Below are 21842 nucleotides of genomic sequence, written 5' to 3' on the forward strand. Positions count from 1 at the left end.
CGCTGGAAGCCTGGGTCCACCTGTTAGAAGAGGGGCCCCAAGGTGGAGACTCTGAGGCAGAGGCGGAGGAAGCGAGTGGAGACAATGTAGCTCCCAACCCCCAAGGCCGGCCAATCTTGAAGCAAAGGGTAAAACGTGAGCAACTTTGGGCACTAGGGGCGTTGCTGCAGGCAACCCAGCTGTGACTGAGTTCACAACCTACACCCCTTACACTCCCACTGAGTTGCAGGAGCTGGGGAGGTGGTTCAGACAGCACCCTGGAGAGCCAGTCTCGGCTTGACTATTACGTTTATGGGATGAGGGAGCAGACAACATTCTCTGCTCCCCAGGGGAGATGGAAAAGCTAGCCTTCGGGACAGTGCATCCGTTCCTGCGACAAAAGTTACAGAACTGCCATAAGTTGGCCCAAGACCAGGGCAACCACTCTCTAATGGAGTGGCTCACTGCTACGGTACGCACAGTATGGGGACAGGCTGGCGAGCTGCCAGACACTGTGAGTCAATGGCAGTCATATACGGAACTTACTCAAACCATCCGTGAAATGGGTAGGGTATGAGACATGCTATTTTCAACCCTAATATGCAGGGGCCAGATGACGAGCTTTTTACAGCCAGCATGAGAGATCTGGTTTTGGATACTGCACCTGCGAGTGCTTTTGGATCCTTGGTCACCATTCTTACGCCCTATGTGGGGCGGCGGATCCATGAAGTTACAATATCCATGGCCACCCTAGGGGATGTTGAAAGCCGGAGGCAAAGGAAGTTAAGAAGGGAGGTCCACGCAGTTGAGACCCGGAAGCTCAAACCAAAGGTAAAGGAGCGAGGTCGCAGGCCTCAGAGAGTAACACACGCACAGATGTGGCATGATCTCGTGGCAGCAGGGGTCGATCGGGAAAAAATAGACCGACAACCCAATGCACTCTTGTTGGAACTTTGGAAACAGTTGCGTCTGGAACAGCAATTCCGGAGAAGCCTAAAGGAGAAGTCTGGGAAAGCGCGACCTGTGTCCCTCCAGGACTTCATGCGGCCACCTGAGGCCAACTCCTTTCAGCTTGATTAGGGGTGGGGCCAAGGTACCCGGTCAGAGGGGACGAGCAGGGACCGGAGGCCCCATGTGAAACTGTCCATACATTAGTCCCCTTCTAATGTGCAGAGGGTTTTGGCCCTAAATGACACTGACACAGACTGCAGTTTTGTTTATGGGAACCCAGAACTGTTCCCTGGACCAGCAATCTGCATTGATGGCTATGGGGGAAAGACTGTGATGGTAAAACCTGTTTCCTTACCACTGGGTATAGGAAGGCTTCCCCCTGTACCTACAAGGTGTATGTCTCCCCTGTTCCAGAGTATATTCTAGGGGTGGACGTGCTACATGGCCTCAGCTTACAGATGTCGGTAGGAGAGTTCCGTCTCCGGATCCGGGTGGTGAAAGCGGTGACACAGGGGCATGCTCACCACCCTCCTCAAGTGTTGCCACAGCCCCGGCGCGTGGTTACAGTGCGACAGTACCACCTGCCAGGAGGGCAGGAGGAGATTGGTCGTACAATATTGGAATTGGAAAAGGCACATATTGTGAGGCCAATGCACAGTCCCTTTAACTCCCCAGTATGGCCTGTCAAGAAGCCAGATGGGACCTAGCGAATGACTGTGTAATACAGGGAGTTAAATAAGGTGACGCCACCTTTGCACGCGGCAGTGCCTTCAATTCACGATTTGATGGATCGTCTGACTGTCCGCCTGGGAACATATCACTATGTAGTGGACTTGGCCAATGCTTTTTTCTATGCTTGTCGTGTAGATTGTGAGGCGAGACCCTGGAGGCGTGGAGTGTGGGGACAGAGTCCCAGAGAGCAGTTCCCAGGCTCTCAGCCTCGCTTGGGGAGGTGCTGGCTCGGATGGTGAACGACCATCAACTGTGATTGGTTGGCCATCAGCTGTAACCAGTTAGCCAATTGGCTACTGATGTAACTGCGGGACTGCGCTAATTGGTAGGTTGGTTGGTTGGCAGAGAAGTGAATGGCAGACTGCAGATCGTGTGTCTACTACTGCATGTGCCTCGCCCGGCCGCCAGAGAGAATATAGTGGTGTGACTCCCCTACCTATGGCTCCGTGGGTGCTCCTTTTTGGCCTCGCCATGTCCTGGGTTCTTATGTGGGGAGTGGGACTAGAGACCCCGCAGGCCGCCTCGCATGACAAATGGCAAAGCAAGCAATGTCTCCCGCATGACACCTGTCTACACACATAATGCATAAAAATAATTTGGGGGAAGAGTAGGAAACCCACAGAAAAGAAGGGCTATGATACATGTAGCCAATTTAAAACAAATGAGGTTCTGGGGGTGGGGGCAATGTGCTCACAGTGAGGAATCATGCCTAGGTTTGAATCATGGCTTCCCCTCTTAGCTGTGTGTTGGAATACATACTATGGGACGAGTTGGGAAAACCACTTCATGAGTCTGTGAAGATTGAATGCATATAAAATGCTTAAAACTATGCCTGTCCAACAAGTGTTCAATAAATGTTAGCAATTATTGAATTTCATAAATATATTAATTTACAATTTAACAAATGAATTTCATTTAAAATAAATTATCAATTACATACCCAGAAATAAAAACACAAAGACTTGTATTAACTATCAGATTCCACCAAAAACATATGTAGAAGAAAATTATAAAATTCAAATATTTCTACCATTTTCTTAAGAGATCAGAAAGTAAGGTTTTAATAACTCAGTGCACGTAAAATAATTTGACATGGTATGTTAGTATAGTTTAATTTAAATACAGTTTTATTATGACTAAAATCAAGGAGCTGCATTAGTGTCCTAAAAATCTAAGTATCCTTTAGTATGATACACTTTATATCACTTTTTCAGCAAATTTATGTTTTCTTATAAGAAATTAGGAAATGATTGTCCCCTTTTAAAAAATGCAATTTTGCTAGGATCAAAAGCAGTATGCATAAATGCTTTACAAAAAAAAAAAAAAGATACCAAGGAATCTGAACCAGAATCCCTACTAACAAGTTCTAATGATTAAATTTAGTCATCATTTAAGAAACAAATCTACTTCATGAAAATGAAAAACAACTCTTTCATAATATATGGACAGCTATATATTTGCATCAGTTAGATGGGCCTCATCCAAGTTCACAGACTTTTAAAACCCAAGTCCATTAAGTCTAAATGGAGTTAAGCAAAACAAGCAAATCAGTGCCAAACCAAGAACCCTCCAGCTTTTAATATCAAAGCAAAGTATATATACAGTAGACTGAATTACAAAAAGGCATCCCCTTTGGGCTGAGATACTGCCAAAATACACCCCCTCTAGGAGCACTAAATACAAAAAAGACATCCCTTTAAAGTCCACAGAGGGCTGGCTTTCAGCCACCAGTAGCAATACTTTGGCCAAGCACACCCTGCACAACTACTACTTCAAGGCCCTGAATAAAGAGCGTAGCTGCTATGGACGGAATGTTTGGTGTCCCTCAAAATTCTTATGTGGAAGCCCTAACCCTCAACGTGGTGGTATTTGGAGGAGTGGCTGTTGACGTGTAATTAGGGTGGGAGTAAGTCATGAGTGTGGGACCCTCACGATGGGACTGATGCTCTTACAAGAGAAAGACCTTGTCCACCATGTCAGGAGATAGCCAAGAGGGCTACTTCACGTTCAAGTAGCTTCAGATTTTAAGAAGTGCTTTACCTACATTATCTCATCCAATCCTCACACAATGCACAGGTCAGTTGGAAAGGTTTATTATCCCGATTTATTAATGAGGATATTGAGACAGAGTGATTAAGTGATTTGGATGAGGTCATGTTCAGTTTGGAAGTGTCAGAATTAGGTTTAAAACCAGTTATCTCTCCACTGCATAAAGTTCATTTAAAATAAAAATGTATTAAAATCAAGTATCTGAAATTCTATTACCTGGATGATACAAAAGTATTCCATAAAGCAAAAGTCCCTAATTATTTTATGCTGAAAAGCTGCAAACGAGCAAAACAGCAGGCAGGTGGGAATTTTTTCCCCAGGACCTTCACCCAGATGATGGTTCTTTTTATTTTGAATTTGTAGCAGGGATTCTCAAAAAGCTCCACCTTACTGATGGACAAGAACTACAGACTAGTTATCATATGAATAGTCAAGATACTTACTTTAACAAGGTGTATGGTCATGCCCATTTCTCTATCAAAAATACGCTTAAGATGGTTTCATTCATGCATGCATTAATTCATTCAACAAATATTTATTTAGTCCCTACCATGCCGTGCTCTTTCCAACCTGTAGAGAAGACATCTTAATGAAAGCCACAGGCCTCACCTCCTATACTGCTCCGTGACATAGCTCTAAGGCAGCTCAAACTTCCCGGAACCACAAGATGAGAGTGAACCACAAAGAACCACACTCGAGCCTGCCAATAAAACTAGCTAATTACATTCCACCTGTTAAAATCCAATTAAAGGGAAAAATAAGTCATACATAAGAACATTTTTTGCAATCTAAATGACTTAATAGTTATGAGTTGCTATATATTAGGTTGGTGCAAAAGTAATTGTGGTTTTTGCAATTATTTGTAACCTTTTAAACCACAATTACTATTATATCTAATATTCCAAAACAAATATGCAATTTCTTTCCTGACATGCCATCTTCCACTAAAAAATTAAAATGGTAACCTGGTACAAATTTCATCCTAAACACAACTTCCCTTCATATGTTAGCATGCACATTTTCTTCTTTTTTGTGCCTTGACTTCAAACTGTGTGCCCATGTGTGTGAAACAAAGAGAGATTTGGTTTTAATATATTCGCACTTAAATGCAAAAAGGAGAAGTAGCAAAGGGAAGAAGAAAATGGAATAATAAAACTGGTGGCATAACTACATTGTACAAATTATAAAACCATTCTTCCTAGCAGCATCAAAATCTTTAACACTTATTTGTATACCTAGCTATTTATCTTGCTCTTCAGAAAGTAAACTTTTTAGTAAATCTAAAAAAGCTTATGTTTTAAAGGATTTTCTTTTTAACAAACTCATGTTTACTTCTAAAATAAATCTTGTGAAATAAGCCCCAGGATGATATTAATCAAATATAACTACTTTATGTTAGCTGGGTCTGTGTGAGTCGTATTTTAAAGTGTTTTCATTTAGCATTATAGCCAAGACAAAATTTTAATGGATTACATGTTGAAATCTAGAATTCCACATGACTTTAACGGACATAGTTTTATATTATTCTGTTGTGGAAAAAAATGAGATACTCAAGAATGACAACTAAAAGTCCAAGTGATTCTTCACTAATCCAATTCCTAAACCAACATCAAAATTTTTCCAATATGTTGAATACATAAATTTTACAACTAAGTATGTTTGAAATGTATAAAAGCACCTTTTTTTTTTACAGTCACACAAGCATATTTACTTATTTACAACATGGAACTGAACATAGTCTGTTAATAGTGCTTTCAGGTAGCCAGAATCTAAAAATTATACATTAAAAAGAACTAAACTAGGTTAAATACAAGACAAAAGATAACGGTTTCAAATTTACTTCACAAGTAATTATAAAGACAATGAAGAGAAAAGCAAATCTCGTTTTTTGTCTTGTTTTGTTTACTTACTAGGAAACAAGATGAACCTCTGAAAGTAATTTCGATCATATAAGGTTACTTTAAAAAAAAACAATGAATAACAAACACTTCACATTTAGAAAAATACCACCTCCATCTAAGTTTAGACTCAAACTCTAAAGACTACAATTTGTTTTATATAGTTACAACCTCCACACAAATCAGATCAATTTTACCATCTTATGATTGAATAGATTTTATTATTAATGCCCAAAAGGACCAAGAGTAACATAAGAATGTTGGTTTTGCAATCTTTAACACTTAGTCAAAGTTTTTCTGATAAATACAATAGCTGGATTAGAAACTAGAAGTTCTCAAATTTTAATTGAAGTTCTTTTTACATAAAAATCAACCTTTCATATCAACTTATTAGATACAAATTAAACTAGACAGAAAAATTCTTTCCAAAACAGTGTTATCTAAGTGACCTGCATGCTATACACTACAGAATTACAAACGTAATAAAATAATTTGTTGTTTTCTTTCCTAATCTATGACATTATTCATGACTGAGACCAAGCCTAATATGCATATAGACCTGAGATATTATAGACTTGGTCAACCTTCAGCCTCCTTCTTAACCAGCAGAGGATGCTAAAACATGGTATGAAATAGAATGCAGGCAGATTCGGTAAATCAGTAAGATGGTTAAAAGAAAGGGGGGGTGGACGTTATAGCAATTTTTTCTGAATAGGTGAAAGTCACCCAAGTCATGCTGATAATTTTTCTCCACTAAGGGTAACAAACATATTAGAAAAACAAAGTAGAAATCTATTCACCTTGTAGTGACTGAAAAGAAAGATTTTACAGGCTTTTTACTCAAACTAGAATGCCAAGGAAGCTTCCAGTTTGAAAAGAAAATACAGATTTCAAGGAAAAAAGGAGGCAGTCCAAGAAGGGTTAGTAGGAGGAGTGAATAACAGTCCTACTTGCCATAGGTAGAGGGAGAGAAAAGGTATCTTTGTGGAAATTTCCACCATCCTCTAAAGGATAGAAAAAATAATAGGATGTACCAATCAACTAACATACCCTGGGGGACCAGAGAGCAGAGAGCAGAGAAGCTAGCTGAAAACATTCTCATTCAAGTCAAAATTTGACTGGCCTTAGGCAAAATTATTCTTAATATTTTGTTCCATAGCAAATTTTCATGTCTTCACATTTATATGGAAAGGGTTTTCTTCATCTATAGAATGAATTGACATGTCCAGATAGAAATTAATAATTTAAATTATGCAACAGTCCCAATGATTAGGGTCTCTTGGGACTATGATTTGCAATTAAGAATATTTCACCCCCACTTGAAAAATGACAAGAGCTAAAACAAAAATAGGCCAGTATATGTATCAGAGCAACTGTGCTAATGTTTAAGGTTACTGAAGATAAAGTACTTACAGAAGTATGCATATAAATTTCTATCAGATAGGACAAAAGCCAATTCAGTAAGTTCACTCACCTTATTGAAAACTGTCCCTATAGAATCAAACCCAAATCAGTAGGTTATCTTCAATTAGATTAAACTTCTATCTCAAATACTAAAGAAAAAAAATAGTCATACTCTCTGTATAAACACCTGGTGACCCTAGACAATTTTAAATTCAAAATCATTTGTAGAGTAAAAAAACAAAATGCCACTGCTCTCAAAACAGAGCAGCAGAGCCCACACTGGATCCTTTTACTGAGCACAGTACTACTGCTTCCAACATACCACAGATACTCTCATCAGTTTCAGATAAATTTTGACAGCTGACTTTAAAGTTCCTAGAAAACTGATCCCCAAAGTTTAGTCATCTTAAAGTATTACAATTTCAAAGAACAAATCATGGGGAGCTAAAGAAAACAAACATATAGAAGCCATATGTCATTGGTTAAAATGACATATTTAGACATGTAAAGAATGAAAGAATGTTGATAATGACTGAAGTGGCTGATGGGTGCAAAGAGTTCTCACACGCTTTTACGTATGTTCAAAATTTTCCACATAAAATTATTTTCTTTTTATTGACTGACAACAGGTCAAATTTTAAATTCCAAAATGTGAGTTTTTGTTAGATGCTTATAAATGGTAAGGATGGAAAAACAAGGTAACAATAAGTGGTGATTAGGTGTTTTAATACATAACAATCCCTGTAAGATCGAATCAGCCCTAACTTACATTTTAAAAAATTGAGAATCTGAAGGGTAAATTTTTCTGAGACCATAAAAGAGCTTAAGTGAGATTCACGACCAAAGAAGGGAGGGAGAAATAGGGAGAAAGGGGGAAGAAAAAAAAAAAAGGAAGTCAATAGGATGCTTAAAGGAAAAATGAAAAAAACACCATTGTACTAATACACAAAAGACAAAATCAGACAAAACAATTTCTAGAAAACACCAAAAGTTAAAAGATTCTTGTAAAATTATCCATAACAAGTATTCAAGAAAAAAAAAGACAAAAATACACTGTATTTAAAAATCTAGAATTCTGTACCTGTAACTATTTTGTGTATTTTACTCTAGCTCTAACATACCAAATCCTGAAGAAATTCCATTTCTGCCATGAACCAGCTAAATACACACACACACACACCCCAAAATTACCCTAAATTTAAGTTAGTTATCTAACCACAAGTTTGAATAAATTAAGAAGACTCTCAAAGTGTCTTAACATATTTACGGTGGTATTTTATATTTGCAATACAGCAGACTTTGGTATATATTCATTATATTTCAAGTTCACTGTACAAGTACATTACTCCAACCCTCCAGTGTTACTGTATGAAAACCTATTTTAAAGTATACGGACCTCAAAAAATGCCAGTTTCCCTCCTCACATCCTAACTGACAAAAATCTTGGTTCCTCAATTTGTATATAAAGTCAGAGTAGAAAAACACTAATTCTAGTACAGACCACTGATCTTCAGGAAGACACAATCAGTTGAAAACGACATATTAACAACTACTATGTGGTAACTTTATTCAGAAAAATCTACCATGGAAATAAATCAACTTCAAGGGAAGGTCGTTTGAATATTAGAGGCCCACTAACACATCTTGACAAATACTAAAGACACCATCTGATATTCTCTTCTACAACTGATTAATAAAAGCATCATACTTTCCTATCAATTTGCTCAATGTAGTCACTATATAAAAATCACAAAGAAGATGACTAAAATTCAACTTTCTTATAGGATAAATGTACAAAGTCATTTCAGTCTTGGAAGCTAAGCCAATTAAATCTTAACCATGACAGTAAAGAAGCAAACTCCAGCATCTTGCATAATGATTAACTGTCGTTAATTCCATTCAATCTGAGTAGCACATTCATTAAAGCCTCCCTGTTCCTAATATGCATTTGAGAGTAGGTAAAGTGATGGGGAGGGATGGCTTCCATAAGACAGATCTTGGTTATGTTAGGCAAGCAGCAAAAAAATCCACATACCTTCTCAAAGTCACTATCCAATTACATGATTGAAAGACGCCTCAAGCCACTACAGTTGACTCTTAAACAACACGGACTTGTACTGCACGGGTCCACTTATATGTGAACTTTTTTCAATAAATACTATAAATATATTTTCTCTTCCTTATGATTTTCTTGATAGCATTCTTTTCTCTAGCTTACTTTATTGTAAGAATACAGTATATAATACATATAACATATAAAATATGTTTTATGAGTCAGGCTACCAATCAACAGTAGGGTATTAGTAGTTAAGTTTTTGGGGAATCAAAGCTATACATGGATTTTTAACTGTGCTGCAGGGTTGGCACTCCTACACCTCGTGTTGTTCAAGGGTCAACTATATTTAACATTTAACGTTTTCTGCAATTATAAACCATATATGGCTTAGTGGTTAAGAGCTCAGTCTACATATTCTCTGAGTTTGAATCTCAGCAATATTACTTGCTCAGTGACTTGAGCAACAAGTTACGTATCCTCTCTGTGCCTCAGTTTCATCAATTCTAAAGTGAATATTATAATAGAATAATCTCTTCTGCTATAACATGTATCGTTAGTTTGAATTACCTCCTACAGAATTGCTGAGGAGGAGAAATAATGTAGGAATAGTGTGGAAGTCATGTTGGTTCATATGTAATGTACTCCAACAGAAATAAAGAGAAATCTTTAGCAATACATAAATATCTTAAGAAAAAACCTGAATGTTTACAGGATTGCTTTCCTTTAATGCAAACAGTACCTGGTTTAATGACTGCAAGAACTAAGGTGCTTTTTCCAGCATGTTAGTTATCTGACAATCTGCAAGTACACATGAAGAAACTGCAAAGACATTTCCCCCTGCATTAAAACAAAGAAGTAATGAAGAAAGCTACACCTTGCATCAGATTTTTAGTACTGATAAAAATGTTGTTTATAAGAAGCTAAAAAAAAACCAAAAAAACAAACAAACAGGCCTACATCTCAAAGAAGGAAGCATAAGCTCCAGAGTTAGTACCACAAAAGAGACTGTGATGCTAACGTGAAAACACCAGCACAGGTTTAACCTTGCTAGTATTTTCATTAGGGTTACTACTGATTTTGTTAGTATTCTGGTTACCAAGTTCCACAGGTTTTGAATGGCCCATCCCAATCCTATCCCAACTACCCCCCAACCCCTGTTATTTCAGCCCTGGTATTTTTTGCAGAAGTCATTTTGGCACAAGTACCTATACCTATCTAGTAATTGTGAGAATCGTGAGAATTAAATTGTGTTAATACACACGTCAAAGAGAACGTGGCACACAATAAATCTTAGCTATTGCTAGTATTTATTATAACTCAAAATAATTAACTTCAACTGAAAAGCATCCCAATTATCAATATATTTTTCCCCTACCTCGAGAGCCATAGATCATCTCACCATCACTGAATATAAAATCTGACGCCCTAAGCCCCGCCTCAAAAAAAAGAAACCTGAAAATAGATTAAGAACCGTAAGTCCACCAAATGTCTTAGTAAACTAAAAAAATAACCCACTCACTTCTGGCTACAGGCACTACCTCACAATAAGGGAAATTATTCTGAAATGCTTTAGATTTTATGTCTGTTTGATGTCTATTAATTTTCACAGCAATTTGACCTAAGAGAATGAGTTGGGGGTGTTAATCATTTCATAACACATTTATATAATTTTCTTGAATAATTAATCTTTTTCTCCATTTTAGATACCAATGAGATTCTTTAAATGAGTCCCTTGTTTCTAGAAAAGATGCTGACATCCCATTTGAAAGTGATTAAACTACTGTATTACTATCAGGATTAATTTTTTTGTTTTTCATTTAGCATTAAATCAATACTTTTTTTAAAATGCTTCATGTTAAAAAAATTTTTTATATATGCATGTGTGTATTTATAAGCTCTAAGATGTAATGATTTTTATCCAAATTTTGAAGCTCAAAGATTATACAGATTGGATTCAACAAGGTATTACATATAGGATTTAAGATATTTATATTACTTTATGAAAAAAGTGTTTTCACTAGAAACAAAATCCAAATACCTCTTCAGAGGCCTAAATATTTAAAACTCCCATAGCTTTAAAAGATTTAGAGTCATGAGCCACTTAATGATGCAGTGCATCCCGAGAAATGTGTCATTCGGCTATGTTGTCGTTGTGCAAAATCAAGAATGTGCTTACAAAAACCTAGGTGGTATAACCTACCACACACCTCGGGTATATGGTATAAGAAAAAATGACTCTCCCTCTATCCTTCTATGTTTGTGGCTGAGACATCCCTGTAATAAAAGACAGATTAGTAGAAAAACAAAAGTTTAGTAACATGTATACCTCCTCCTATACACATAGCAGAAACCCAAGAAAACTGAGTAACTCGCCAAAATGGCTGAAGGCACCACTTTAAATACAATCTTCAGCTGAAGACCAAAGGAAAAAAATGATGGGAATGGGGAATCAGTTATGTGGTTACCAGGAAAAGCATGGGTATAAACAAGGGTAAGGTTGTTATGTAGATTTAAGTCTTCTTCAAGTCTTCCCATCGATAAGAGGCACCCCCCTCTTCATAGACACCCTTAAAAATGAAAAGTTCCCTTACAAACGTAAATGTCTTTTACAAAGGGTAATTTTTACTTGGTTTTCAGAGTTTCTCCCATGTCTGCTGTTTCTTAAAATTAACCAGCCTAAGATAATCCTTACGCCAAAGAGACATATTTTGGGGTGACAAATCTTATTTCTCTACAGCCCTAGGCTACAAACCTGTACAGCATGTTACTGTACTGAATACAGTAGGGAACTGGAACACAATGGTTATTTGTGTAATGCATTGAGCTACAACATTAAGACAGCTATGAGGTCACTAGGCAATAGGAATTTTTCAACTCCATTATAATCTTATGGGAATACCCTCACATACGTGGTCTGCTGTTGACCAAAACGTCATGTAGAGCATGACTGTACTATTTAGTTTATAAATAAAAATTCCACACCAATGAAGTCATTAATTCATCAAACAAAGATCTTATTAGGCTATGAAAAAATCTTTTTCCGTTCTGAAGCAATAGATTTATCTGTAGTAAGACATAACTAATCGAGACTTCATCAGTTTTTCATCTTTCTATAACATATATAGAAAATCCAGCCCTTCACTTCTCTCTAAAACTGCAATTTTTAAAGAATATAAATTACTGAAAAACTGATGGGATAAGTCTGGTTAAAAGAACCCTGAGAAATAAATGCAAAGACCCACGTGCAATAGAGACAACAAAACTTAAGAGCATGAACATTAGATAGTTATATAACATTAGAAGTCATCGATTGAAAAAAAAAATCATTTGGTGTCCAATTTCCTACCGAAAGAATCCACTCTACAAAATTCCCAATTGCAATCTTCTAAAACTTCCAGAGACAGGAAATTCTCTACTTCACAAAGCATATTTCAATTACATATGTTAATCTTGGACAATCCAACGAAATCTTTAAGAAAAAAAAAAAAAAAAACAAACACAAATTCACACACAAAATCATCTTTAAAAATCTAAAACCAAGAGTGTTTTATGAAATTAGTCAGTTAGGATCCATGTATTCTTAAAAGCTTGTTTTTTTACTGTTGTCTTTATTTTGTTTTTTACTTCGTATTTTGTCCCAACAGCTTTTAAGACAAAGACTCACTAGAAAGCTACACACAAATAAGTTTCTAAATGTACATCCCATTACATGAGAGCTAATGAACTAATATTTGAGTAAGAGGAAAAAATTATTTTAAGAGCAGGTTATGTGACTATTTTGAAAATAAATTAATGAAATTGCTCCTCTTTGAGGTAAAACAGATATTGAGGTAACTCAAATTGGACAATAAAAAATACAAACTGCCTGACAATTATCTTCATAAGAAATAGTCAGAAAATAATAAAAGAAATGTGTACTGAGGTTTTGACAACATATCTTTTGCAGAAAATAAAAATAGATATTAGGCTTACTAATGATTATAATTTATTTGATAAAAAGATTAAGACATTTTCACTCAACAAACATTTTTGAAGTACTATGCACTGTGAAAAGTTCTAGAGGTACAAAGATAAATAAAACAATTTATTATCTAAGTATTCTGGACATTTTTCTTGCAAATACACAAAAACTATTAAAAATATTTTAAAGAATACAGGTGTGAAAAAGAGACACTTTATAATATAAAAAATACTTGGATTGGCACACAAGTAATTGTGGTTTAAAAGATTAAAAAAAAAAAATTGCAAAAACCACAATTACTTTTGCACCAACCTAACAGATTAGTTCAGCTAGGTCAATATGAGAAAAAAGAAAAACTTAGTTTCCTTTTCTATTAATTCACAAACAGAAAAAAAAAAATCTGATTTTTCAACTCCCAAATGATTTTTCAGTTTAAAAGGAACCAATTCTAATGGAAACAAGACTGTATACCTGAAGGAGCCTACATGATCAATTCTATTACTTCTAAGAAACTATAAGGATTTTAAAATTTACCCAAATTTCTTATAATTATCAACATTAATGAACAATCTAACAATATCTACTTGTGATCTATACAAATGTTCATATACTTTGAAATATTTATTTCTCTTCTAGAAATTTCAGTGCACAAAGATGCCTACAGACATATTTTAATGACAAAAAAAAACAAGAAAACATTTACTCAAAAAAAATTCATCTCCCACATTGAAAACTACAAAACATTGATGAAATAAATTAAGGAAGACAAATTAAAAGACATTCTATATTCGTGGACTGGGAAACTCAATATTCCCCCAAAGGGATCTACAGATTCATTCAACCACCTCCTCATCAAAAATCCCAGCCTGCTTTTTCACAGAAATTGACAAACTGATCCTACAATTCACATGGAAATGTAAAGGACCTAAAACAGCCAAAATAATCTTGAAAAAGAAGACAAAAGTACATACATCCCTATTTCAAAACTTACTACAAAGCTACAGTAATCAAGACAGTTTGGAAGTGGTATAAGAATACACTTATAAATCAATAGAAAAAAAATAAGAATCTAGATAAATCCTTACTCTTATGTCAACTGATTTTTGACAAAGATGCCAAGGCAATTCAGTGGGAAACAATACCCTTTTCAACAAATAGCAGAAAGACAACTGGATATCCAAATACAAAATTACGAATTTAGACCCCTATCTTACTATTCTCTCACAGCATACAAAAAATTAACTTAAAATGGATCACAGGCCAAAATTTAAGAGCTAAAACTTTATAAGACATCTTGAACACAGGATGTGAAGTTCTAAAATTAGACTGTGATAATGCCTGCAAAACTCTGTAAATGTACTAAAAATCACTTAATTGTATATTTAAAACAAGTGAATTTCATGAAATGTAAATTACACCACAATAAAGATGTTTAAAAACAAGTCACTTGTAAAAAAATCACAATGGCGGCTAAATAAATTCCAAGAATTACACCATATACCGCAGAACTAATAAGGCTAATAGCTACATAAAAACAAAAAAATTGTAAGGTAGGAATATGATGATTATAACTAAAATTACAAATATTACAATAGCAAATAGTTATAATACATTTAATGTGCTAGAAATTATTTTACCTGCTTTACAAGTATTCATTCATTTAATCTTTACTACAATGTAGGTTCTCCCTACATTGGGGAAACTAAGACACTAAGAAGTTAAAAAAAAACTTCTAAGAAGTTAAAAAAAAAAACCAAAAACTTGTTCAAGATCACTACATGGCGTTGGGATAATGAATGGTATTTTTTCCTCTTTACATAAATATCTTTAACATTACAATTATATAATTATGAATTTGAAAAGAAGAACAGTGGAAATCATTGGTTGCCTATCCAACATCCATCTACCCTTTCAATGTCTTAACCAGATTTTTATTTGTGTATCCACCCCACCCCATATAGCCCAGGTAGTTCAGAGAAACTGATTCCATCCTTAGGTACAGCAGTTAGTCCTGGTTTCCTACAACCAATCCGTGTATTTCAATGTCTACAGTCATTGGTTCAGTGGTCCAATCAGCACTCTTCTTTGGAATGTTAGGACAGAGAGGCGCTCTCTTCCAAGAGATGCGGACAAAAATACATTATGGCCCCAACTGCCACTGGCAGCCATACTACATCCATGAGAGGAACAGTAACAAAGTGAAGCTGACATCACAGAAAGCAGAACAGAAATGGAAAGAAACTGGTCTTTAATATTATTAAAGTCTCTGTAAGTCTTGCCCTACCTTTGGACTTCCAGATAAATGAGTCTATAAATCCTTTTTACTGTTTAAAACTAGTTCAGGTTTTCTACTACTTATAACTTGAAGTACCAATTGATATGGAGGGAAGCCTATTAACAAGTATATTTCTAGAATGGATTACTCTTAACCCTTAAACTCATAAAGGCAGATATTAAGGAGGGAATAATTCCAGATACACATATCAGAATAAAAACATGTTCAATGATTACCTTTTCAATTAAGGTTCATATAAAAACTTGGAAAGTAACTACTTACGGGTTTATGTCCCCCACAGTACTTTTTAATATTTTAATTTATTTTAAAATGTTATTTTCTAAGATCTAGATTTCCAATTCTTCCTGAAAAATCAAAAGATATTACACCATTAGGCCCATGTTACTGTAGCACAACAATCAGCTAGAATGGAATAGCGGCTGCTTCTTTAAGTCTACAAGTACACCCTCTGCACACAGTCGATACAAACGGAGCCTCTGTGTGATGTGCTCAACTCCTGTAGGTATGAAAACCATTAATATTTAGCAGGACCTATATCAAAAGCCATATAATCAGTACAGTAGTCCCACCTTATCCACAGGGAATGTGTCCCAAGACCCCCAGTGGATGACTGAAACCAAGGATAGTACCAAACCCTACATAAGAGGTCTGACAATTAAGTTCGCAAACTTTGTTACAACGATGTTGCTAACTTTTTTTTGATATCAGAAGGATTATTCATTATGAATTTGTACCAACTGGACAGTTAACCAAGTTTACCATTTGAAAGTGCTGACAAGGCTGCGTGAAAAAGTTAAGACGACCTGAACTTTTTGCCAACAATTCATGGTTCTTGCATCTACAATGCACCAGTTCACAGAGCAGTGTCTGTGAGGGAGTTTTTAGCCAGGAAACAAATAACTGTATTGAAACACCCTCTCTACTCACCTGACCTGGCCCCCCAAAGACTTCTTTCTTTACCCAAAGATAAAGGAAATATTGAAAGGAAGACATTTCGATGACACTCAGGACATCAAGGGTAATACAATAGCTCTGATGGCCACTCCAGAAAAAGAGTTCCACAATTGCTTTGAAGGGTGGATTAGGCACTGGCGTTGGTCCATAGCTTCCCAAGGGGAGTACTTCGAAGGTGACCGTAGTGATATTCAGAAATGACATATGTAAAACTTTTTCCAGGATGAGTTCGTGAACTTAACTGTCCAACATCGTATACTATATTTTTCCCTATCACACTTTTTTAAACTACTTTTGCACTTTGAGGCCCTTATTAAGTAAAATAAGGGTTACTTGAACACAAGCATTGCAACACTGACTAATAAAAGAGACAGCTACTGAACGACTAACAGTGGGAGGGGTTAAAACTTACGAATTGCTTATTTCTGGAATTTTCCATTTATTATTTTGGGACAATTGACTGCAGATAACTGAAACTGCAGAAAGCAAAACTGCGGACAATGTGGGAATACTGTAATTAAAAATTATAATCCATCTTTTAAGCTTTAACATTTTAACTAAAATCTGATACTTTTTAAGCAAAAAAAAGTCATGAAAACATGTATCAGTCACCAGACCATGAGAAACATTCATCTTGAATTAAACAGCACTGACTACCTTTAAATAACTGATGGAAAAAGCCTTAAACTCAGCATGAAGCTCCTGAAAACATGGCAATATATTTATTATTCTGGGTCCAAAAGTGTGACAAATAACATTAGCATACAGACTAAAACAAAATGGTTTTAAATTGCAACTAGAAAAACGTAAAAGTTAACCAGAAATTTGAAGCACTTGAACACACAAGTGAACTATTAATCAAACCTTACCTATAAAACAGATTTGCAAAACAAATTACAAAGGTGGTCAATGTCAAAGGAATTTATAACAGAGTAAGGTCAAGACACATTAGCAAAGTTGGGAGGCAGAACTTCGTACAGAAAGACCTCTGAAGTTATATGGCTCGACCACTAATTTGGACAATTCTGGGGGATGAGAAGTCGTTTAATTTTAAACTTTATTATTTAAAGTAGGTAACATGTAATCAGTAAAAAAGAATCAGTAGAACATAATCTCTTTTAATAAAATGCCTGAAAAACAGGAAAAGGTTATGATAGCTATAAATAATAGTCTGAACTTTCTAATGAAAAATCCAGTGAAGATAGGATGGAAGAGGAGCACACATGAGGATGCAGTGATATTGGTAATATCCTGGTTAAGCTAGATGGAAGGTTCACAGGGTTTATGTTGTCATAGTATTTCATTACTTACTATAGTATTTCATGTTATTCTTTTGCCTGCATCCCATTTTTCATTTTAATTTTAATCCAATGTACTGACAGTAAAAAAAGTTAATGATCAACTTTCTGCATTCACATTCTGAGTGAAAAAAGCCAACTGAAGGACCAAATGTGTTTTGTTTTGTTTTAATTTTTAAGGTCTTCTTTAAGCCATTTTTTCAAAGCTATCCGAAAGTTAAATAAGAAATGAAATGTAATCATGGAGGTTTCACCATTAACATTTAGCAGCACCAATGATTTCTGTGTCCTTACATTGGGGGAAAGCTATACCTAAGCTATAAATACTTGCTTAGGGGAGCAAACAATTATACATCAAGTCAAGAGGCAGATATATTCCTGGAAAGGTGGCCAGTCTCAGAATCATCAAATTGTAGACAATCTATTTACCCTGTCAGTGTCTGTTTCCTTTTCTACAGAGTGAGATACAGGCATATCTAGGAGACATTGTGGGTTCGGTTCTAGACCACTGCAATAAAGTGGGTTGTAATCTTTTTGCTGGTGGAGGGTCTTACCTTCAATTTATAGAAAAGGCAACACCTGTGAAGCACAATAAAGCAAAGCACAGTAACACGAAGTGTGCCCACATGAGGGAAGAATTAAAAAATATATGTACAATACCTGACCCATTCACACAGTAAATAGCAGTAACTTTTTAACATCACTTATTATTAATACGATTCCCTTCCTTGAGATTAAAGGCTAGGGCTTACAACTATCAATTAGGAAACATTTAGGTGCAGCTGCGTTAACATCGAGATGGACTAGCTCACCAGATTCCCAACATTTCGGTTCCCGAGGTGTTCTAAAGACTGGCCAAGACCCTAGATATCCACGAAGGAGAGTGAAATGTACAGGAGAATGAAGAGAGAGGAACTAATCTAATCATTTCTGCAACTTTCTCTGCTCTACATGAGAAGAGAATGATGGTGATGAGGAGGTGTAACTGAACAGATTTTCCCTCTCCTTCTACCCAAACATCTATTATCCTGAAAAGCAGCTGTGAAGAACTTAACCAATAACCTTAAAATCTCTACCAGGCCTACAGTTCTGGGCAGCATATAAGCAAACCATTACTAGACAATTTGAATTTTCCTTAATGAGAAAACGTTTTAAGTGACTCATGTTTGGTCATCCACAGGATACATTCTAAAGAACAGAGGAGTTGGAATCCTCCTTCTGCCAGAGGAATGTTGTATTTCACACACAAAACAACTCATCACGGAGTCTATCACTACCACAGATTTCTGTTTATCATCCAAGATAGATGAGGTTTAGAAAAAGAAAAAAAGAAATCGAAAAGGAAAGTTTTCAAGTCTACGCTGAGGTAAAGGAATACGTCAATTTACCATTTATCTCCTTGAGATTCACAAACTTTTAAAGTCCCCAGACACACAAGATATCCAAAATGTTGATAATTGTTGAAAACTGGATGATCGATACCAGTGTTCCTTATACTAGTCTATTTTTGTGCATATTTGAACATTTCCATAATATATAGTTAAAAATACATGTGTATGACAAAAACAAAAAACAAAAAAAACAGAGGGTAGAGAAATACCCTCTATTCAAAGATTTCATATTCCCAAAGTAAGTGAATTTCATCTAGCCACTTTTTATTCTAGAAGTTGTATTGTAGGTGACCAGACTATTTAGTAAAGGTCTAGTGAAGGAAATAATTAACTACCCTGAAATAAAATAAGTCTAACCTTGAAAACATAGAGGCAACAGGGAAAGGTGCTAAGCAATTATTACGACTACTGCCGATTACTATTTGTTCTCATCTGTTATCTTCTAACAGGTGAGTAGGTGGTAGAGAGGAAAATATTTTAAGATCAAATTTACTATGTATTGTTTAAATTGATGGGCAACAGAGATTGGAATAAAGAAATCTAAAAACCCCCCTTAGAAATGATAATCATTTCTAAGAATGGAATAGAGGGAAAGGAAAAGTATTACATATCTTTTAAAACTAACATTCATGGCTCCTAGTATAACCAGCAACTTCTAATGACCAAATATGTTTTAATGCTAGACATAAATTTACAAAAGAAATACAGATTATACTATATCTGCCACAATCCTCTTTTCAAATTGTCATTCAATTTTCACTATTTAACCCTAAATTCATCCCAAAATTTAACATTTGTTAGGTATGCCTAAAAATAAAACTAGTCCAAATTTAAAATAAACGCTAACTTTGCAGCAAATTAATCTTTCATCAGCCCTATGAACAAAACTTTCGTGTTCAAAAATTATGGCAAACATGCAGACTCCAACGAGTAGGTAGGACTACCATTTACATTATTTCTCAAGTCCAAAAAAAATGGTCACCAGGACTTATCTAAAATGCCAAAGAGAAATGCAAACTTACTTATACATCCCAAGGGGGGTAAAAAATTACAGAATAAAACTCCAGTGGAACCCCCCAAAATACTTCCGTGGCAACAATTATTTTCTCAGCACAAACGTGATCTATGTGTTCACTTTCAGAAAAGCTGGAACATCTGAGTTTACATAATTCCCCTTAAATTAAAAAATACAAGAAATTGTTGCATTTAGGTCTGCAGAATTTTCTACCCACGGAAAAAGCGATCCTTAGTTTGAGTAAAGCACATGGCTCCCCCTTTAACGTCTTGTTCCACAACCCACCGAGAAGAATATATGCTTGTAAAATAGTTATCTACTTACCAGGTTAAAGACAGTTTCTACAATATCCCTATTGGATACTTCTCCAACTTCAACCAACCCCGTCAACACGGCAAATTTCATTCTGATGCCCCTGATGGGGAGCCCTGGTTTCAGGGACAATGCACCCTCTTCAGCAGAGGTTTCTTCTCCTTTCCCTCCACCTCCCCCGTCATCACCTGTTGGTGGCGGGGAAGGGACATTGTCTTCACTAGCCATCGCTAGTTCACGAGCAACTCGGAGTCACTCTGAATACAGCAATCGCTGCACTAGTGACAAGCACAGGCAACGCAAAACGAAAAGGGTCACTCTCCCAAGTTGTGGAGAACCCCCAAAAGCAGTTGAAGTGGAAAGTCCTTAGCGTCGCCCTCCTCTTGGAGAATATTTGTCCAATCTCTCTCCCCGAGGCTGACAACAACGCCAAACCCTATTGGAAGATTAGATAAACGTTAAATAGGCTAGGTTTTGTTTTAGGGTGTTTGGGGGGGAGAAGGGAATAGTTATCGTCCGTCACATAAGTTACTAAAGCGCCCCCACTCCCAGCCACCCGCTTCTCCCCGGCTCGAGGAGCTGGGTTCCGAGTGAAGGCGGGTTCAAGAGGCCCCTGAACAGGTTTACTCCTCCCCCACTCTCGCAGGTTCTAGGCGCAGGGCAACCTCTCCTCACAGGTGCACGAAAAGAGAAACTGTCGCTGGGAAAGGGGCGGGGGGGTGGGATCGGAGGAAAGGAGGGGGCCCCCAAGCTACACACAGAGGTAAAAAGTTACTCCTCACCCAGATACTCCGGACTCGTCCTCACCCCCCGCCAGGGAGCCGCGAGACGGAGGTGGCGGCGGAGATCCAGGGCAGGAAAAGGCGGGGGAAGGGGGCGGTGATTATTCTCAACGCTCGGCCCAGGGGGAGGAGTGGATCACCGCTCAGGCACCTGAGGTTCAACGGGGAGAGGAGGGCAGGTGTGTCGTGGCCAGGAAGGAGGGGATGCCCGGTGGAGATGGCGAGGAGAGGAGGGAGGACAGAGAGGTCAGTGCACCTGGTCGCAGCCTCCAAGTTTCCCTAGTCCGCTCCCCGGGAGTCCGCGGCTGCACAGAACTCTATGGCTTCCTGGTCCGCCCCACCCCTGCGCTCAACCTTTGCAAAAACAGCCGCTGCCGGCGCTACGGACGCCGCGGCTGAGGCTGCTGGCGGTGGTGAGGATGCTACTGGCACAGCTCGCCCCGCCGCGGATCGCACGGCTGCCCCAGTGCCCACTGAAGCTGCTCCCCGCCGCCATGACAGCGCCAAGGGCTGCCAGGCGCGGCGTGCGCCTGCGCGAGCGAAGGCGGAGGCCACCGCGCGGCGGGGTGGGGACGCGCGGGTGGCCTAAGGGGTCCGGGGAGGGCTTGGGCCCCGACTTGCTGGCAGGACCGCGTGTGAGGGCGGGCACCCGAGTGGGCGCGCTGCTCAAGTAGCACCAGGTGTGTCCCCAGCCCGGCGGGGAAAGACCTTTTTTTCCAGGAGCCGACTCTCCCCCTGCCTCCCACCCCCAACCTGGGAAGGTG

The 21842-nt window shown here is 37.5% G+C and overlaps 1 protein-coding gene across 3 annotated transcripts in view; it reads right to left on the bottom strand.

Moving 5' to 3' along the window:
* LRBA (LPS responsive beige-like anchor protein) overlaps window positions 1-21455 on the bottom strand; it is a 575445-nt gene extending 553990 nt beyond the window's left edge. Inside the window, exons 1-2 of one of the 3 annotated variants that reach the window (XM_033134087.1) lie at window positions 21335-21455; window positions 20309-20732 (exon numbers count right to left, since the gene is read on the bottom strand). In XM_033134087.1, the coding sequence (XP_032989978.1) occupies window positions 20309-20524 (216 nt within the window). In that variant the 5' untranslated portion in view covers window positions 20525-20732; window positions 21335-21455. Of the gene's footprint in view, window positions 1-20308; window positions 20733-21078; window positions 21214-21334 lie in introns of those variants that run through there. The other 2 variants (XM_033134086.1, XM_033134088.1) reach the window with 2 other exon arrangements.
* Window positions 21456-21842: the final 387 nt, after the last annotated feature.

This window comes from Rhinolophus ferrumequinum, chromosome 18, assembly GCF_004115265.2.
Source record: "Rhinolophus ferrumequinum isolate MPI-CBG mRhiFer1 chromosome 18, mRhiFer1_v1.p, whole genome shotgun sequence".
Lineage (NCBI taxonomy): Eukaryota > Metazoa > Chordata > Mammalia > Chiroptera > Rhinolophidae > Rhinolophus > Rhinolophus ferrumequinum.